Genomic DNA, 15,674 nt, shown 5'->3' with positions numbered 1-15,674 from the left:
AAGAATTGTGACATTTATTTAATCAAAATAACAATTTATAAAAAATACTAATTTCTCAATATAAAAAATTGTGACAAAGTAATATTCTTTCACAATAACAAATTGCAACAAAATTATTTAATCACAAAAATTTTTTTATAGAAAATATTTAGTGACAGAATAAAAGTAGTGAGAAAATAAATTTTGTTGTAATATGTATTTTTGTCACGAAAACTTTTTTTATTTGATGTCATAATTTAAATTAATTGTGATAAAATTTACTTTTTGTGATAAAATAAATATTTATTTTAACAAATATTTTGTCTTTGTATTTTACATTTAATGAAGCAATAGAAACTGTGACAAATAATTTTTGTTACTGTATTTATTTTTGGCACAAAAACTGTTTATATTTGATGTTAAAATATAAGTTAGTTATGAAAAGTTTTCGTGACAAAATGGTTAATTGATTGTGACAAATATTTTATTGCGATAAGTTAATTATAGTAACAAAATTTTATTGTTACAATAAATTCTATAAAATGGTAACGAAAAAATTTTTGTCACAATATACTTTACATGACAAGGTTGTTCCAACAAACATTGTAACAAATAAAATTAGTCAAAATAAATATATCATAACAAATTTAGTACTTTTAGTGATAAATAATTTTGTTGAAACAATCGAAATTTATTGTAGTGAACCTATATAAATGGTATAGGGTTCAATTCTTTATCAACAGGGTTCGTTCAAGTGGTAAGCAGCTTGATATCGTTTAAGTAAGGTCTCAAATTAGAGTCCTTGTATATAAAAAAATCACCGTTGGGAGGCTCACCCACCAAAACCAGGTGTGTGAACCGGATAAGTCCACGACAACAAAAAAATAAAAAATAAAAATAGGGTTCAATTCTTTTCTCTGGTAAACTTAGCAATAAAATTTAGTGCAAATGAAATATTGATTGTTGATAAGGAGCGAGAAAATTTAAAAGTAAAAAATAAATTTTGATCAACATCATCATTAAAAAATTAACAATTGATGATTAAAATAAAAAAGCAGGACGCGGTGATTATTTTATTGAAAAATAATTCAATGGCTAAAATAGAAAAGAAACAATAATTTGAAGGCTAATGATGTAGTTTTACCTTAAATTCTAATAAACAAAAATTTTCTTTGGATAATTTTAGGATAAAAACAAGATAATATTTATTCAAAGACTTTAATCATTTAACAATGAACGTTCATAAACCTAATATTTAGGTCCAATAGTTCAAGAGATGACAATAATTCCTCAACTATCACTTGACTGATGCTTAATAAGCAGATTTTTATATAAAATATTTTCTTTAGATATGATAAAATCTGTGTAATATGTCCCAATAGTAATATATTTCTTTTTCAAAATTTTGAAAACAAAAGAAAAAAATGATCATGAAACCGAAACCTATTGCCGTTCAATAAATAGAACCTATAAGGTTTAGGTTGGAAATTCCTTCTCCTTTGCATGCTAATAGCGGTCGATCTCGACGGCTTCACGCCTTGATGCAGAAACGCCTTGTGGGGATTTGCTCCAGCAATCAAAATTTCTCTGTAATTCAACCATGCTCGCACCGCCGTGGCTCGACGGGCGGGCACGAGTGCGGGTGGGTGGTTGGAACGGCGATGTTGGCTGCACTTGAAGGAACCAGGGTGCTGCCGTTCAATAAATAGAACCTATAAGGTTTAGGTTGGAAATTCCTTCTCCTTTGCATGCTAATAGCGGTCGATCTCGACGGCTTCACGCCTTGATGCAGAAACGCCTTGTGGGGATTTGCTCCAGCAATCAAAACTATTTCTCTGTAATTCAACCATGCTCGCACCGCCGTGGCTCGACGGGCGGGCACGAGTGCGGGTGGGTGGTTGGAACGGCGATGTTGGCTGCACTTGAAGGAACCAGGGTGCTTGGTTTGTGAACACAGGCAGGTACGGGCGTGGGACGTGGTGCTGGGTGATGCAGCCTTTGTCGCCATGGGAGAATGATTCTGAATTAATGTTGATGGTTTGGGTGACAAAATTGATTAATATAGAGAATTTTCAGAGGGGTTTTATAGATTTGAAAACTTGTTTAATTTGTTCTGATTTGGTAAATTTTTAAGGTATTTCGGGTAAATAAGGAACAGAGGGAATTAGTTAAATAGAACAACGATGCTTGACAGTGAAACACTCTAGCATTGCCCCAAAATAATAATAAAATAATAATAAATCTCTTAAAATCCTACATTTTAGCTTAAACCCCAACAAGAAACATAACGTAACAAGCTACATATCTTTTAGAGAAAATATAATTTTTAATATCTAACTTTGATAGTTTTGTGTAAACGGTAAGTAGTACCCAACTTTTTTTTAATGGCGTATTTAGGTATCTATTTTTTTAGATAATTTGTATGTGTTATTGCCCAAAGAAAAGCAGAAATTTGCTTCAGTAATAATAAAGTATCCTTAAAAGCATAGACTATAAACAAGAATGTCTCAAACTGTACATAGTTGGAGGTTTACAAAATCAAACACACACACACATATATATATATATATATATATATATATATATTAAATGAAGCTTAATTATAACTATCTCTATAGTAGAACTTAAAGTCTCTTCATTCCTTGATTGTGTTGGGTGTGGATCCCACTATGTGGGAAAACCCACTCACCTCTTGAACCCATTTTTAATGGGTGTTTGTTTTCTACATTTCGGTGAAAATTTTATGCCACCTTAAAGTCTATTTTGACTTTGCCATTAAATGCTATTCTTTTTGCTTTTGAATTGTGTGTAGGCAGCCATAATATATAAAAAAAAAATCAGATTTGAAATCTCGAAGAGAGAGATGCTTGTTTGAGAGAAAAGAGTAGAAAAACAGATTTTTCAAGTTTTGGTGCAGCAGTGATCAACTCTTCGATCGGAGGTCCATCCATGTTCAATTGAGCTTATTTTTGGACAGTAGCTAGATGACTTGGTGTTCTTGAGTTTTGAAAGTCAAAATTTTCATCCGAGTCCTGTAGAGACAGGATTCGACAATTTTCAGCAGCTGCGTTTTTTGTGACATTCTCACATTTTTCTCTCTTTTGCTAAAGATTACATGTTGTTAGCCTTCTTGGAGTTGAATGCTTGTTGTAGGCTTAATATTGTGATCTTGTAGTTGAACTTTTGATGATGTGGAGCTTTTGATCGGACTCTAAAGTTTCGTGGGTTTTTACCCTTGATTTATAGGGGTTTTCCACTTAAAAATATTGGTGTCTCTATTTATTTGCATTGTGGTTGCATTGGTTGAATTGTGGTTGATTAGTGTTGCTAGAGAACTTGTATTGTGTTATTGTGCTTGCCATAATTTTTGACAGGAGTTATTGGGAGAGAAAGAACACCAATTGTGTTTCCGCTTGTGTTCGTTTGCTCAGTTTCTTCCCTATCAAAATGATATCAAAGCTTGGTTACTGTGTCAAATAATTACGCAAATTAATATGAACAAGATGATTGTGTTGAATGGCACAAATTATCAACTTTGATGGAATAAAATGAAAGACTTGTTATTCATGAAGGCTTTGCATCTTTCGGTCTTTGCTAATTAAAAACCCTATTTGAAAAGTAATGAGGAATGAGAATTTGAGCATCAACAAGTGTATGGCTTTATTCGACAATTTGTTGAATAAAATGTTTACAACCACATTGATCAAGATACACATGCTCGCACATTGTGGGAGAAGCTTAAAAGCTTGTATGCTTCGAGGTCAGGAAATAACAAGTTTTTGCTTAAGAAGATGATGACATTGAAATACAAGGAAGGAACGTCTACAACTGATCATGTTAGTGAGTTTCAGAGTGTTATGAATCAATTGCTTGGCATGGGAATCAAATTTAAAGATGAGATTTTAGGGCTTTGGTTGCCTGCTACTCTACCGAACTCTTGGGAGACATTTTGGGTCTCGCTCATTAATTATGCTCCACATGGTATTATTACTTTGGATTCGGCTAAAAATGGTGTATTAAATGAAGAGGTTAGAAGAAGATCTCAAGGTTCTACATCACAGTCTTAGGTGTTGGTTATTGAGAACAAGGGTGAAACATAGATAAACATGGAAAGTGTAATACCCCAAATTTTAGTTAGTGACCAAAACATAAATTTTTAAAATTTAGTGACCAAAGTATAAGGTTTGAAAAGTTTAAGGACTAAAAAGTTAATTTAAAAAAGTAGGTAATATGACCTCGGAAATAAATAGTTCACTAAGTGTGTGGTTTTGTGAAAATCAGATTTTGGATCCGGAATTTATGTTAAAAACTAGAAGGTGTTAAAGTCTAGGAAGAATTCAGTAAATCAGATCGAATATATAAATTTTGGGAAAATTTGAAGGATGATAAATTAAGCTTAAAATATTATTTTCACATGTTTAAATGTTGGAAAATAATATTGATCATTGGATTTGAGGAATTATAACCATGTTTAATTTGGATCGTTGGATGAAAAACGACAATATTGAAATTTTGGAAAGATTGCATGGGCAAAGCTGTAAAAGGTAAATTATTTTGTTCATATTTGACTTTAGGAAGATGATAACTGTTATGTGTCTTGGTATTAAGGTGAATATCAAGTTTAACTAAGGGTAAAATGGACATTTCTCATTAAATGAATATTTTACTCATTTAAGCTTAAATAAAAGTTACATTAACATGAAATTAAAGGAAAATTTCATCAAGTTGGGTATTTTCAGCCACCATTGTCGTGACTGTAATGTCCTAAAGTCGAGTCTAGTAGTTAGGGTTGGTTTCGGGTTGATTTCTGATAAAAATGAAGAAATTTTTTTAAAACTCTTTTTGGAAAGGTTTTAAGTGATTTTAGATAATTAATTTTAATTATGAAAGTTTAATTAAATGATTTGGTGACTGGATTAAAGGAATTGGAAACTATAATTTCGGTGATCATTTTGTAAATTTTCACAATGTCCAAAGTATATAAAGCAATTATGCCAAGGCTTATGTTTAGAGCTTTCCCTCCTAAATTAAAATGTTTTATTTTTCACTTTTAACCATTTTTTCATCTAGATTCATTTTAATCTAAATTCCATTTCCTTATTTACTTGTTTTCATTCACGTGCTTTTCATTTCCTTCTCATTTTACATTTTAGTAACTTCTCTTAACTTCTTCCATTATCTCTTATTTTCTCCCAAAAAAGTTGATCAATTCTTTCTCTTTTTCTTCTTGATTTCTAAATTCACTCATCTCAATCTTGATTTTAATTCTCAAGTTTCTCTTCTCTTCTATTCTTATTTTTAAAGCTTGATCATCATGGAGTTCCTTTGTTGATCTCAATTTCAATCCATTTCCAGCAAGGTAAGGATTTTTTCCTTGGTTTTCTTTCAAGCTTCGAGGGAAGTTGACTATGTGTGAATGATTTTATTGAATTATTGATTTAATTGAAAGGATTTCTAAGATTTCACTTGAATTTTCGGAGCTAATTAATGTGCTGATTTCTTGAATTGGTTTTGAGGTTTTCTTAATGAAATTAAGTTGTTTTTGGAGTGATTATAATCATATTAAATCAGTTTTTTCGATTGCAAATGATTTGGATATCGATTTCTTGAAAACAATGTTGATTTTTGGTATTTTTGGGAATCCTAGAATTTTGGTTTGTATATGTTAATTTGTGTGATTCTAGCTGAGTTAGATCTTGATTATAGTTTTTTATTATCTTGTAGTGTGGAGATTTGTGTGTTTCGAATTGAAGCTTCCGGAGTGACGTTTCGGTAAGGTTTTCGGTGTTTTCGACGTTTGCGCTATGTTTTAGAAACAAAGGATTCTGCTTTGTTTTACCTTAGATTGTGATGTGTCAATTTGATTTTCAAGGTTCTTATTGTGTTGTTAGTTGAGGGAACTTGGTACTTTGAGTTTGGTGAACGTTGAGGTAGTGTTTGGAAGCGTTTCGGCTTCCGGACAGCAAGGTGAGTGGCTCTTATTCTTAGGAAGTGAACATGATTCAAGGTTGAGGTTTGTGTAATGTTGCATTTGTTAATTCTGATATATTGTGTTATTTGGTTAATTATGATGATGGAATATGAATTATGTTGATTTACATATGATGCCACTTATGTCAGAAATTAGAATGTGAATTACGAATGTGATGTGTTGCAAATGATGCATAGGATTTCAGAAACGGTTTGTGAAAATATATGTATATTCTGAATGTGAATTGGATGAGCTGAAATTTCTCACTGTCCAAACATGTGGGTTGATCATGACAACCATCCGTAAGTGTGTTTCAAAATGTATTTGAGTTAATATGTGAAAACTACGCATCATTGACAATCGTTCTTGGTAAATTGGATTAATTGTCTATTCTTCTTAATAAGATCTTTGGATATGAAAGGCATGCTTAGGAAAGAGTACTCTATATGTTTGTATTAGTGTGTGATTCGAGATTATACGGGGCTTGGATGGTATGTTAAGGTTTACTATGCAAAGATACGGGGTAAGGTTGGGTATTGAGTTTGCTCTGTAATTTGTGGTTTTGGATCTATGTGAGTCTGTAAGCAAAACATGAGTTGTATGGAGTTCGTTTATCCAATGAGTGAGTTGTGTTTCTAACAAAAGCCATTGATCTTAACATGGAAAAATGTGTGTGATTTGTGTAATTTTCCAAGGAAGGTAATTGTGCATGTGTGCTTGTAAATGCTTTTGAACTATATGGTCTTTGATATTTGTTTAATTTGGAAATCAAGTGATTTGGAACATGTTAGCTGATCATTCAAGCATGAGATGTTGAATTACATGTGTAGAGTAAAGAACAAGTTACGTATGAGCATATAGGATTGATCTTTATCTTGGTTTTGTGCATTGCTTTGAATGTTAGTTGTTCATTGGGATTTATAAGCTCACACTCGTTGTTAACACTTTTTAGAGGATTAGATTTGAGTAGGAGCTTGGCGTCGGTGTGATCAAGCAAAGCTAAGGCATAAAGCAATACGTATGTGGTTTTCGGAAACTTTGTGTGGTAATTTTGGGAACGTTTGGGACTTAGACCTATTATTCACTTTATTAAACTTATAATATTGGATTTTGGTTTGTAATAAGTGGATTTATGTTTGGGATTTGCCGTTAGTTTGATTCGTTGACTTTGGATTTATAAGTATGAACTTGTTGCTTGAAGCATGAGAATACTTAAATATTATTTTAGACTCTAAATAAGTGTTTGGAGTCTTTAGTTAAGTGTAACTTGGTAAACTAAGCATGTTAGACTCTTAGGTTGCATTAAACGATCTTAAATGCCAAAAATGAGTGGGTGACTTGTGCTTGAAATGAACTTTTATGCAATTGTTGACTTTTGGTGTCAAATCATTGATTAATGTGTTGACTTGTGTTATAAAGCATGTTATACCTTTTTTTGACAAGTATGAAGTGGTTGAATAGTGTCCAAGCATGTTCCTAGTTCATGATTACTTTTATGTGAGTGATATGTTGACCAAATATGCATGTTCTTGATAAATCTGTAGTTTTTGTAAAAAAGGATCGATCCCTTAGGGGAAATGATCGATCCCAAAGTTTATGTTTTGCAAAGAATCGATCCCTTTTCAAAAGGATCATTTCCCTGTGAAAAAAGGATCGATCCCTTTCAAGAAAAGATCAATTCCTTCATTATTTTGCTCAACGAAAAAAAGGTGAAATTGCATTCAATAAAGGTCTGAAGTATTCTTAAATTCTAATTTGACCCCTGAATGATTGTATGAGTTCAATTTAGCCCAGAAATTGATATGTTTAATTACTTAAACTCTTAATTTGGAAATTTGATGAGATTTGAGTGATCACTTCTTAAACAGACTTAATTACATAATGAACCCTCAATTTCATGTTATTGTTTGGTACGTAAGTTTTGCATATTTACGTTTAGGTCCCTAATCTTGTATGATCGATTTATTGATTGTTTGACGTCTGATTTGTATGAAATTTTGCGTACTGCTTCCTTATGACAATGTTTAAGATGTGGTAACCTTAATTGGGTGATTTGAATTGTTGATTTATTATACGATGTTAAATGACTAAAATACCCCTAAACGTTTAAATATAATGTTTGCATGTTTAATTGAGATTCAATTGCATGTTAGTTACATTAAACGTTGTGTGTGATGAAGATTAAGAGATTTTAATTTGTTTGATTTCACGAAATATGTGTAATGTGGATCCTGATCCGTCCAACGCGATTGGAACCTAATGCATGCTTAAGTATCCGGCTCGGACTCTTGGAACAAGTATGGGGCGTTACAATGACCTTCAAACCCTTGGTATGAACACTTTGTTTTTCATTTTAAGTAACTTCCTTTGGAGTTTTAAGTGTTTTAATTAGGATAAAAGATATTATTTTAGGAATTATCTTTAGCTTGTTTTTAGGAATTTGAAGGCTGTAAATACCCTCTCAGTGTAAGCCTAGAAAAAAGAGCACACACACATATATGGGAATAAAATCTCCTTTTTCTCTCTAGCTTTCTCTCTATTTTTCGCACACTTCTTTATTTTCTTTTAAATTTTATTTTCAACAATTATGCTAAGTATGACTTTGGTCATGCTTAGCTAATTTTCTTGTAAGCCAAAGGCTAAAGCGAAGACTCAATTCCAAACGTGAGAATTGTAAGGCACCTAAATCACTTTGAAATTTTCACTCTGTTTTTGGAGCTTATTTGTCAAATCAAAACGATTTCAACATTGGTCTGGATGGTGTTATGATTAACGTTTGAAGAAGGATTTGCTTATTGAAGCATATTCGACTTTCCGAGAACACACTTAGCAAAATTGTTTGCTAAGAGGAAACTGAGATCGAACCAGTTATTGTTGAAACAACATAATCCGAGTTGACAGCGAAGAATTGCCCTTGTAAGTCGATGTGAATTTTGAAGTAAAGATCTGTTTCGATGATTCGAGAAATTTGAGGCAAAGTTGAAGTCTGAGGTTGCTTTCACTATAAGTTTCTCTTTATCTCAATATTTTTAGATTATTTATTTAATTATTTTCTTTTATTTAATTCTTATCTTTTATTTTAAAAACAACTTTTAAAACCCCTTTTTTAGCTTTACTACTATTATTTTTTTATATTTCCCCTTTTTATTTTATTTTGTTTTATCTTTATTTTCCCACTTTTTTATTTTCTTTTATTATCTCTTTTAACATTTTTTATATTTTATTATTTTCTTTTCTGAAATTTAATATTTTCTTCATTTATTTTATTTTTTCTTTTAATATTTGTATATAACATTTTTTTAAAATTTAATATTTCCTTTTTTGATTTTTTAAATTTAATTTTTATTTATTTATTTTATTTTATAATATAACGTTTTCAACTTTTTAGAGGTAATTGCAATCGATCAAAGGTAAATAATTCAAATCGAGTCTTTAAATTTTAATTTTAATTTTCGCAATTAAGACAATCGATAAATTAAAATGGTACCGAAAAGACAGTTCAAGGGTGCTAATCATTCATTGATGTAACCGACTCTCGAATCCGACATATTTCTGGTAAAACACAGATCAAGTAAGATGGTGTCCGATCAACCTAAATATTTTTTTAAATGATCGGTGGTGACTCTAACTTGTTTTATCTAAGTTGAAGCCCAATTTCGGGCCCACCCGAAAGACGGTTGCGACAACCACTAAAATGTGTTTTGATGTATTATTTAGGCGTTTATTTATTTTTATTAAGCCTTTGTTAAAAGTTAACATTTCTTTTAATATACATAAAGTTTTATTTTTTTAATAAATTATACCGATTATAAGATAATATTTATTTAATTTGTTATAATAAATATATCTTATAAATGCAAATGATTAAACTTAAAATCTCTTGAAAGACAGATATACACTATTACTATTAAGATCCCTTGATGAATTCTGTATATCTCAAAAGGTTAAAAGTTTGTTTTGTTTGATAAAAAATAAAAGTTGAAAGGATTTATGTTTGAACTTTAGAGACAATATCATTGAGAGAAATAATAATAAATTTTAAATAATAAATTGTAAAATAAATATATAAAATATGAGAAACATCTATGATTCTTTTCAAATTAACTTTAAAATTAAGAAAAGAAAAACTCTTTGATTGAATTGATATCATAAAATAACATAACGTTAAAAAGATTTTAGTGGTTAAAGAGAAGTTTATTATCCTTAAACAATTATAGGATAATGATTGAGATTAATTTTTAGTAATTATCTTTTATTGTTTTGTTAATTTCAATCATCAATTTCCACTTATCTAACGGTCCTAAATCTATATAAAACTAAAAAAAAGTTATATTGTATATTTGGATCTTAACTCTTATATATGAGTTACGATAGCGTTTATACACATGAACAAGCCAATTATAAATTGCCATAGATATTTTTCAAATTTTTTTTTTTATAAATTTTTATAATATTTTTAATAATATAATACTATAATGATTAATAATGGTTTTACAGTTTTAACTTGATCAAATTTTATTATTACATTTATATTATATATATTCATATCATATTATTATTAGATTCAAAATATATTATAATTTTATAATATCATAATTTAATTATGATAAATATATTTATATTATTTATAATATTTTTGATTGAATTGATATTATAGATGAATATATTGTTAACTAAATTTAAAAAATGAATAAAATATTAATTTTAGATAATAATAATTAATATTGCTATAATAACATTTTCAACCATTTATATTTTATATAATTCAAATAAACAATAAAGAAACACACTTAGAAATTGACTTCAAAGTCAATAAAGTGGTCTAAATGTTACAAGAAATGTTATTTTCCTAAAAAGTATTGGGTTCGAGTTATTTTTGTACAGTGTATACATTGTCAATAAGTTAAAAAAGTTATAAATAAATATTATATTATATTATAATCATCCATACTATTCAAAAAAATAAATTCATATTTAATAAATAATATTTTTGATTAATTTTGGGTAAGTGTAATGTAGTATATATTCAAAGACAACTCTAAATTATTTGACATTGAACGTTCACGTCCCTAGCATTTATGATGCTTGAACCTGGAACTCCAAGGAACAATAACAATTCATTTACCACCAAAATTACTTGGTTCGTGCAATATATAAGTTTTTAAGGCTTAATACTAAAATAAGTGCTTAAACTATATCACTTTTTTCGAATAGGTGCTTAAATTATTTTTTAACTCATCCCGGTGCTTAACGTTACAAACGTTACCATTTTAGGTGTCTGAGTTGTCAACGGCGTTAATTTCTACTGTTAAGTGACACTTGCCATAATCTGATAATTTTGGAAACTTATTTTTAAAAAACTTAAAAATATTTTATTTTCTAAAATATAAAAAAAACTCCAAAATCATAAAATCTCTTATTCTAGACTCATTTACTCCAGCCGTCGGTCATCTGCGGCCACCCATTCTCCGTCGATCGACCACCCATACATCATCGATCACCCAATAACCGGTCACAACCCTTACCATCATCTCAAAACTCAAAATTCTCAAATCCCTGAATTTCAATCTTTATTCCATAAACTCTCAAATACTCAATCCCTCTAATTTGATTGCGTTAATCGATTGTTTAGAAGATAGTAGCAGCTGACCATTTGGCAGTTGTTTAATCGGTCGTTTGGCCTTTGGTCATGGAAAGAGGGAGTAATGGGAGCGAAAGGAACAGGGGTGGAAAAGAGTGGGCACGCGGGCATGGGAAAAGGTTTGTTTTGTTTTTTAATAATTTATTTTTATGAAAAATAAAATTTTCAAAATCCAAAGATGATGACATGTGTCATTTAACTCCGTTTACGGTCAGGAAATTTAAAATAGTAATATTTATAACGTTAGACACCTGATAAATTAAAAAATAATTTAGAAACATATTTAAGAAAAGATGTATAATTTGGACACTTTATTTTAATATTAAGCTTTTTTTAACAACATCTGCAATGTTAAAAGTTGAAGACTGTTTGATTAGGGGATGTATAAGGAAATTTAACCTAATATAAGGCTAAGAAAATGCATTACCGTAAATGTTAATATTTTTTTAATATTTTCGTAGAGCGTTACTTAAAATGTTATTTTTTATAGAAGAAATATTAATATCAGACGCTATTTAAAATGTTATTTTTTCTACCGAAAATATTAATATCGGAAATATTCATTTTATGTAGCGAAATTAACATTTCCGGTAGAAAATATAATATTTTAGGTAGCGCTCTACCGGAAATATTAAAAAAATATTAATATTTTTCGTAACGTCTTTCCTTAGTTTTATATTAGACTACCATACAACAGAACTATATATATATATATATATATATATATATATATATATATATATATTCCCATCCTCTCAGTTATCGCTGCACTGTCCGATCAATTTTCAATCAGTCGACTCCAGTCCTTCCACGCTCAGATCCCACTAGCCATTGATTAACATAACTCCCAATGGCTGTCATTAGTCCACGCTAACTCCTTTACATCCCTTGGATTCAGAACCAATCCTACGGTTGTTATTCTTTCTGAAACACTGCAACAATCTTCTAATTTCGTTCCACTAACATTAATATCCCGCTTTTTGGCCCATACCAGAAAACGAAGAAGAAGAAGAAAAATCTCTCAATCCCTCCTTAAAAAGCAAATTTTTTACACGAAGAGATGCAAGAACAAGGAACCAGTTCAATTGCAGCTAGTTCCTTGCCCTCGAGCAGTGAAAGATCTTCAAGCTCAGCCCTTCAAATTGAAGTCAAAGAAGTTAAGTTTTTTCCTCCTTTTTTTAAACATTAATTTCGTTTAAGTTTTTAAAATCTCAAGATTAAATGATTTATCTTTTTTCCTTGCTGCTTTTTTCTTATTTATTTTTGAAAAAAAAGTTACTAAACTTATTACCGTCTGGGTTTTAGTTAGTAGAAATTGGTTTTTGTAAAGATTTCAGAGTTCTGAGGTTTACTCGTTTCATTTTTCTCGAGAAATTGCATTGAGATCAACCGCATTTTCATTGATTACATTGAAATCCGATCTATATATATATATATATAGTTGTTTCTCAAGGCATGGAAAGTGATGAAGAAATCCGGAGAGTGCCTGAAATAGGAGGGGAAGCGTCAGCAGCTCCGAAAGCCGGTAGGGAAGCCGGTTCAGTGACGCGGCCGGACAGTGTCCAGACATCAGGAGAGGGAAGTCAGAGAAAGAGAGGAAGGAGCATAGTACTAAATTACGGTGCAACGCAGCGTAATGCTTGTATCATAATGTTTTTTAAGATGACTTATTGGTGTAATTCGACAAGGGAATCGTATTATGATTGTTGCGGTTAAAAACCGTTACGTAACATGTGTAACATGCTATAAATTACGCCGTAACATCATACCAAACTTTAAATTATCTGAAATATAAAATTATATATATAAATTATTCTAATTTAATTTTTAAAAATGAATTATAAATATATATCAATATCGTAATAGTTATATTTAAAATTCAACAACAACAACAAAACCCTATTCTCATATGCAATGGGGTAAGGGGAGGTAAGGTAGTAGTCTGTCCTCCAACGCCAGGTTGAGAGCAGCTTCCGTGGAAGACCTCGGCCAGTCAAAAAATTAATAATAAAGATAAAATGTAATATATGCTTAAATAAATAAATAAAATACATAGTTGAACAATCTTCATATGCAGTCCTCATATGCACGTCTGTAATGGAAAGTAATCCCTGCAAATAAACCCCTGCATAAAAATATCTGCATATAGATAGAAACGTAAGACCCGACCAAAAATATAAAGATGAAACATGATGAGCAGTATACACAGAATTCAACGATAGCAGGCTTCGAGAAGGGATAAAGTCAAATGGGTTAGAACCTAAACTAAGGGAACACTACTCTGCTACCTTAGTTCTAGGCCTTCATAAATTCTAATGACAGAAACGTATAAAAAGTATAATTAATGAAATTACTACAAAGGAATTAAAAGAAGACTAAGATGATACACCCAATAGATGTGACTCGCCCTACTCGGCTACCCTGGTCTTAAGTCGCCATAATTTTCTATCAGAGGTCATGTCCTCAGTAACGGTTAAATCCTTCAAATCAGGTCTCAAGCAGTCTTCCCATTTCAAATTGATTTTTTATTAACATTATTTTAAAATTAAATTAATTTAAATTGATTTTTTTATATCTAAAAAAATTGACGTGATTAATTTTAAATTAAATTTTTATATTATTATAATTATATGTTTATTTGTTATTATATAAATTTTATATAAGAGAGTGATTCAATTTATAATACTATAATATTATATGTATTTTATCTACTTACTATGAAACTATAAAATTTTATTTAATCTATTTATTATAAAATTTTATCTAATTTATTTACTATAAATTTTTATCATACATGTTTTTACCAATGATGTATCTTATGATGCACATAATGTGTTATATTCTTCACATGGAATAGGAAGGAATCAAAACCAATACAATGACGAAGATTGAAATGCTTTGATTCGTTACACTATTTATTTTAGTGGTGAATTATAAAATATAAAATTTTTATATTGGTAATTCTGTATTTTTTTTCTTTCTTAAATTATGTAAAATGAACATTTTGATGTTACAATATAAAAAATTTGATATGATTCTAGTCATATTATTTATATGTTATTCATTAACATTATAATTGTTGTTACTCATTATCTAGTATGATAGCACTTCTATGATTTATATTTGTTTTTAATAATTTTTTTCTATAAAATTAAATTTTTATTTTTAAAATAAAATATTAAAAGAGCATATTAATATTAGTATATTAAAAGATAACTGTAAAATATATAAATATAATATTTTAGACGTATTGTGAGTTTTGAGGAAGAAATTATGCTCGCGACAGTTGCAACACGTTACGTAATATACGCAGCATCTACAATCGTGACATCACAATCGCATCCGCAACAAAATTTACGTACGCAATTTGATACTATGAGAATGAGCCCAGCGTACAAAGACAACAAGCGGTTATAGAGGTAATATTTGTCGTTTGGATTTTTTTTTTGAAAGGCGGTGGCATCTGAGCAGTATTCATTGATTTGAGATTTGTGGGAATTGGAGAAGGTTATTGAGGAACAGAGTTTCGGCGCAGCAGGCAAGGGAGAGGAAGAAGGCTTACTTGAATGAGCTGGAAACGAGAGTTCGGGACTTGGAGAAGAACAACTCTGAGCTTGAAGAGTGGCTTTCCACGTTGCATAACGAGAATCAGACGCATACACACTGTAATTTGCCCATACGGCAACGGTGAGTCAGTTGGGGTTTAGGGTTTAAAGGATTATGCAAGGATTACATGAAAATCAATCGGATCGATTTGGGGTTTAAGATTTAAAGTTTTTTTTTGGCTGAATATCGTAAATGTGGATGCAGATAGTGAAGAACACGACGGCCGGCAGGAGTGGCAGAAATGGCAGTTCAAATGCAGCAGACGGAACACTTTAAGGAGTGTCCCAGTATAGAATTTATTAGGGGATTGAAAAAAAATCGTTAAATTTATGCTTTTAGAAACTCTATTAGCAATGCAAACGTGTCAATTGAACTTACGCTCAAATTGTAAATTATCTAAGAACTCATGATATAAAGTATTAACCGAGGTAAAGGTGATTTGAAAAGAAAACATTTAAAGATTTAATATTCTTATGA

The 15,674-nt window shown here is 30.2% G+C and overlaps 1 protein-coding gene and 1 pseudogene across 1 annotated transcript; one reads left to right on the top strand and one right to left on the bottom strand.

Moving 5' to 3' along the window:
* Positions 1 to 235: 235 nt before the first annotated feature.
* Positions 236 to 15,473, top strand: LOC120159278 (annotated as a pseudogene).
* Positions 1,574 to 1,987, bottom strand: LOC120159284. The gene has a single exon (XM_039169918.1). The coding sequence runs from the start codon at positions 1,985 to 1,987 to the stop codon at positions 1,574 to 1,576; it is 414 nt and encodes a 137-aa protein (XP_039025849.1).
* Positions 15,474 to 15,674: the final 201 nt, after the last annotated feature.

This window comes from Hibiscus syriacus, unplaced genomic scaffold, assembly GCF_006381635.1.
Source record: "Hibiscus syriacus cultivar Baekdansim isolate YM2019G1 unplaced genomic scaffold, ASM638163v2 tig00111356_pilon, whole genome shotgun sequence".
In the NCBI taxonomy this organism is placed as follows: domain Eukaryota; kingdom Viridiplantae; phylum Streptophyta; class Magnoliopsida; order Malvales; family Malvaceae; genus Hibiscus; species Hibiscus syriacus.
This window is presented reverse-complemented; position numbering and strand designations above follow the sequence as displayed.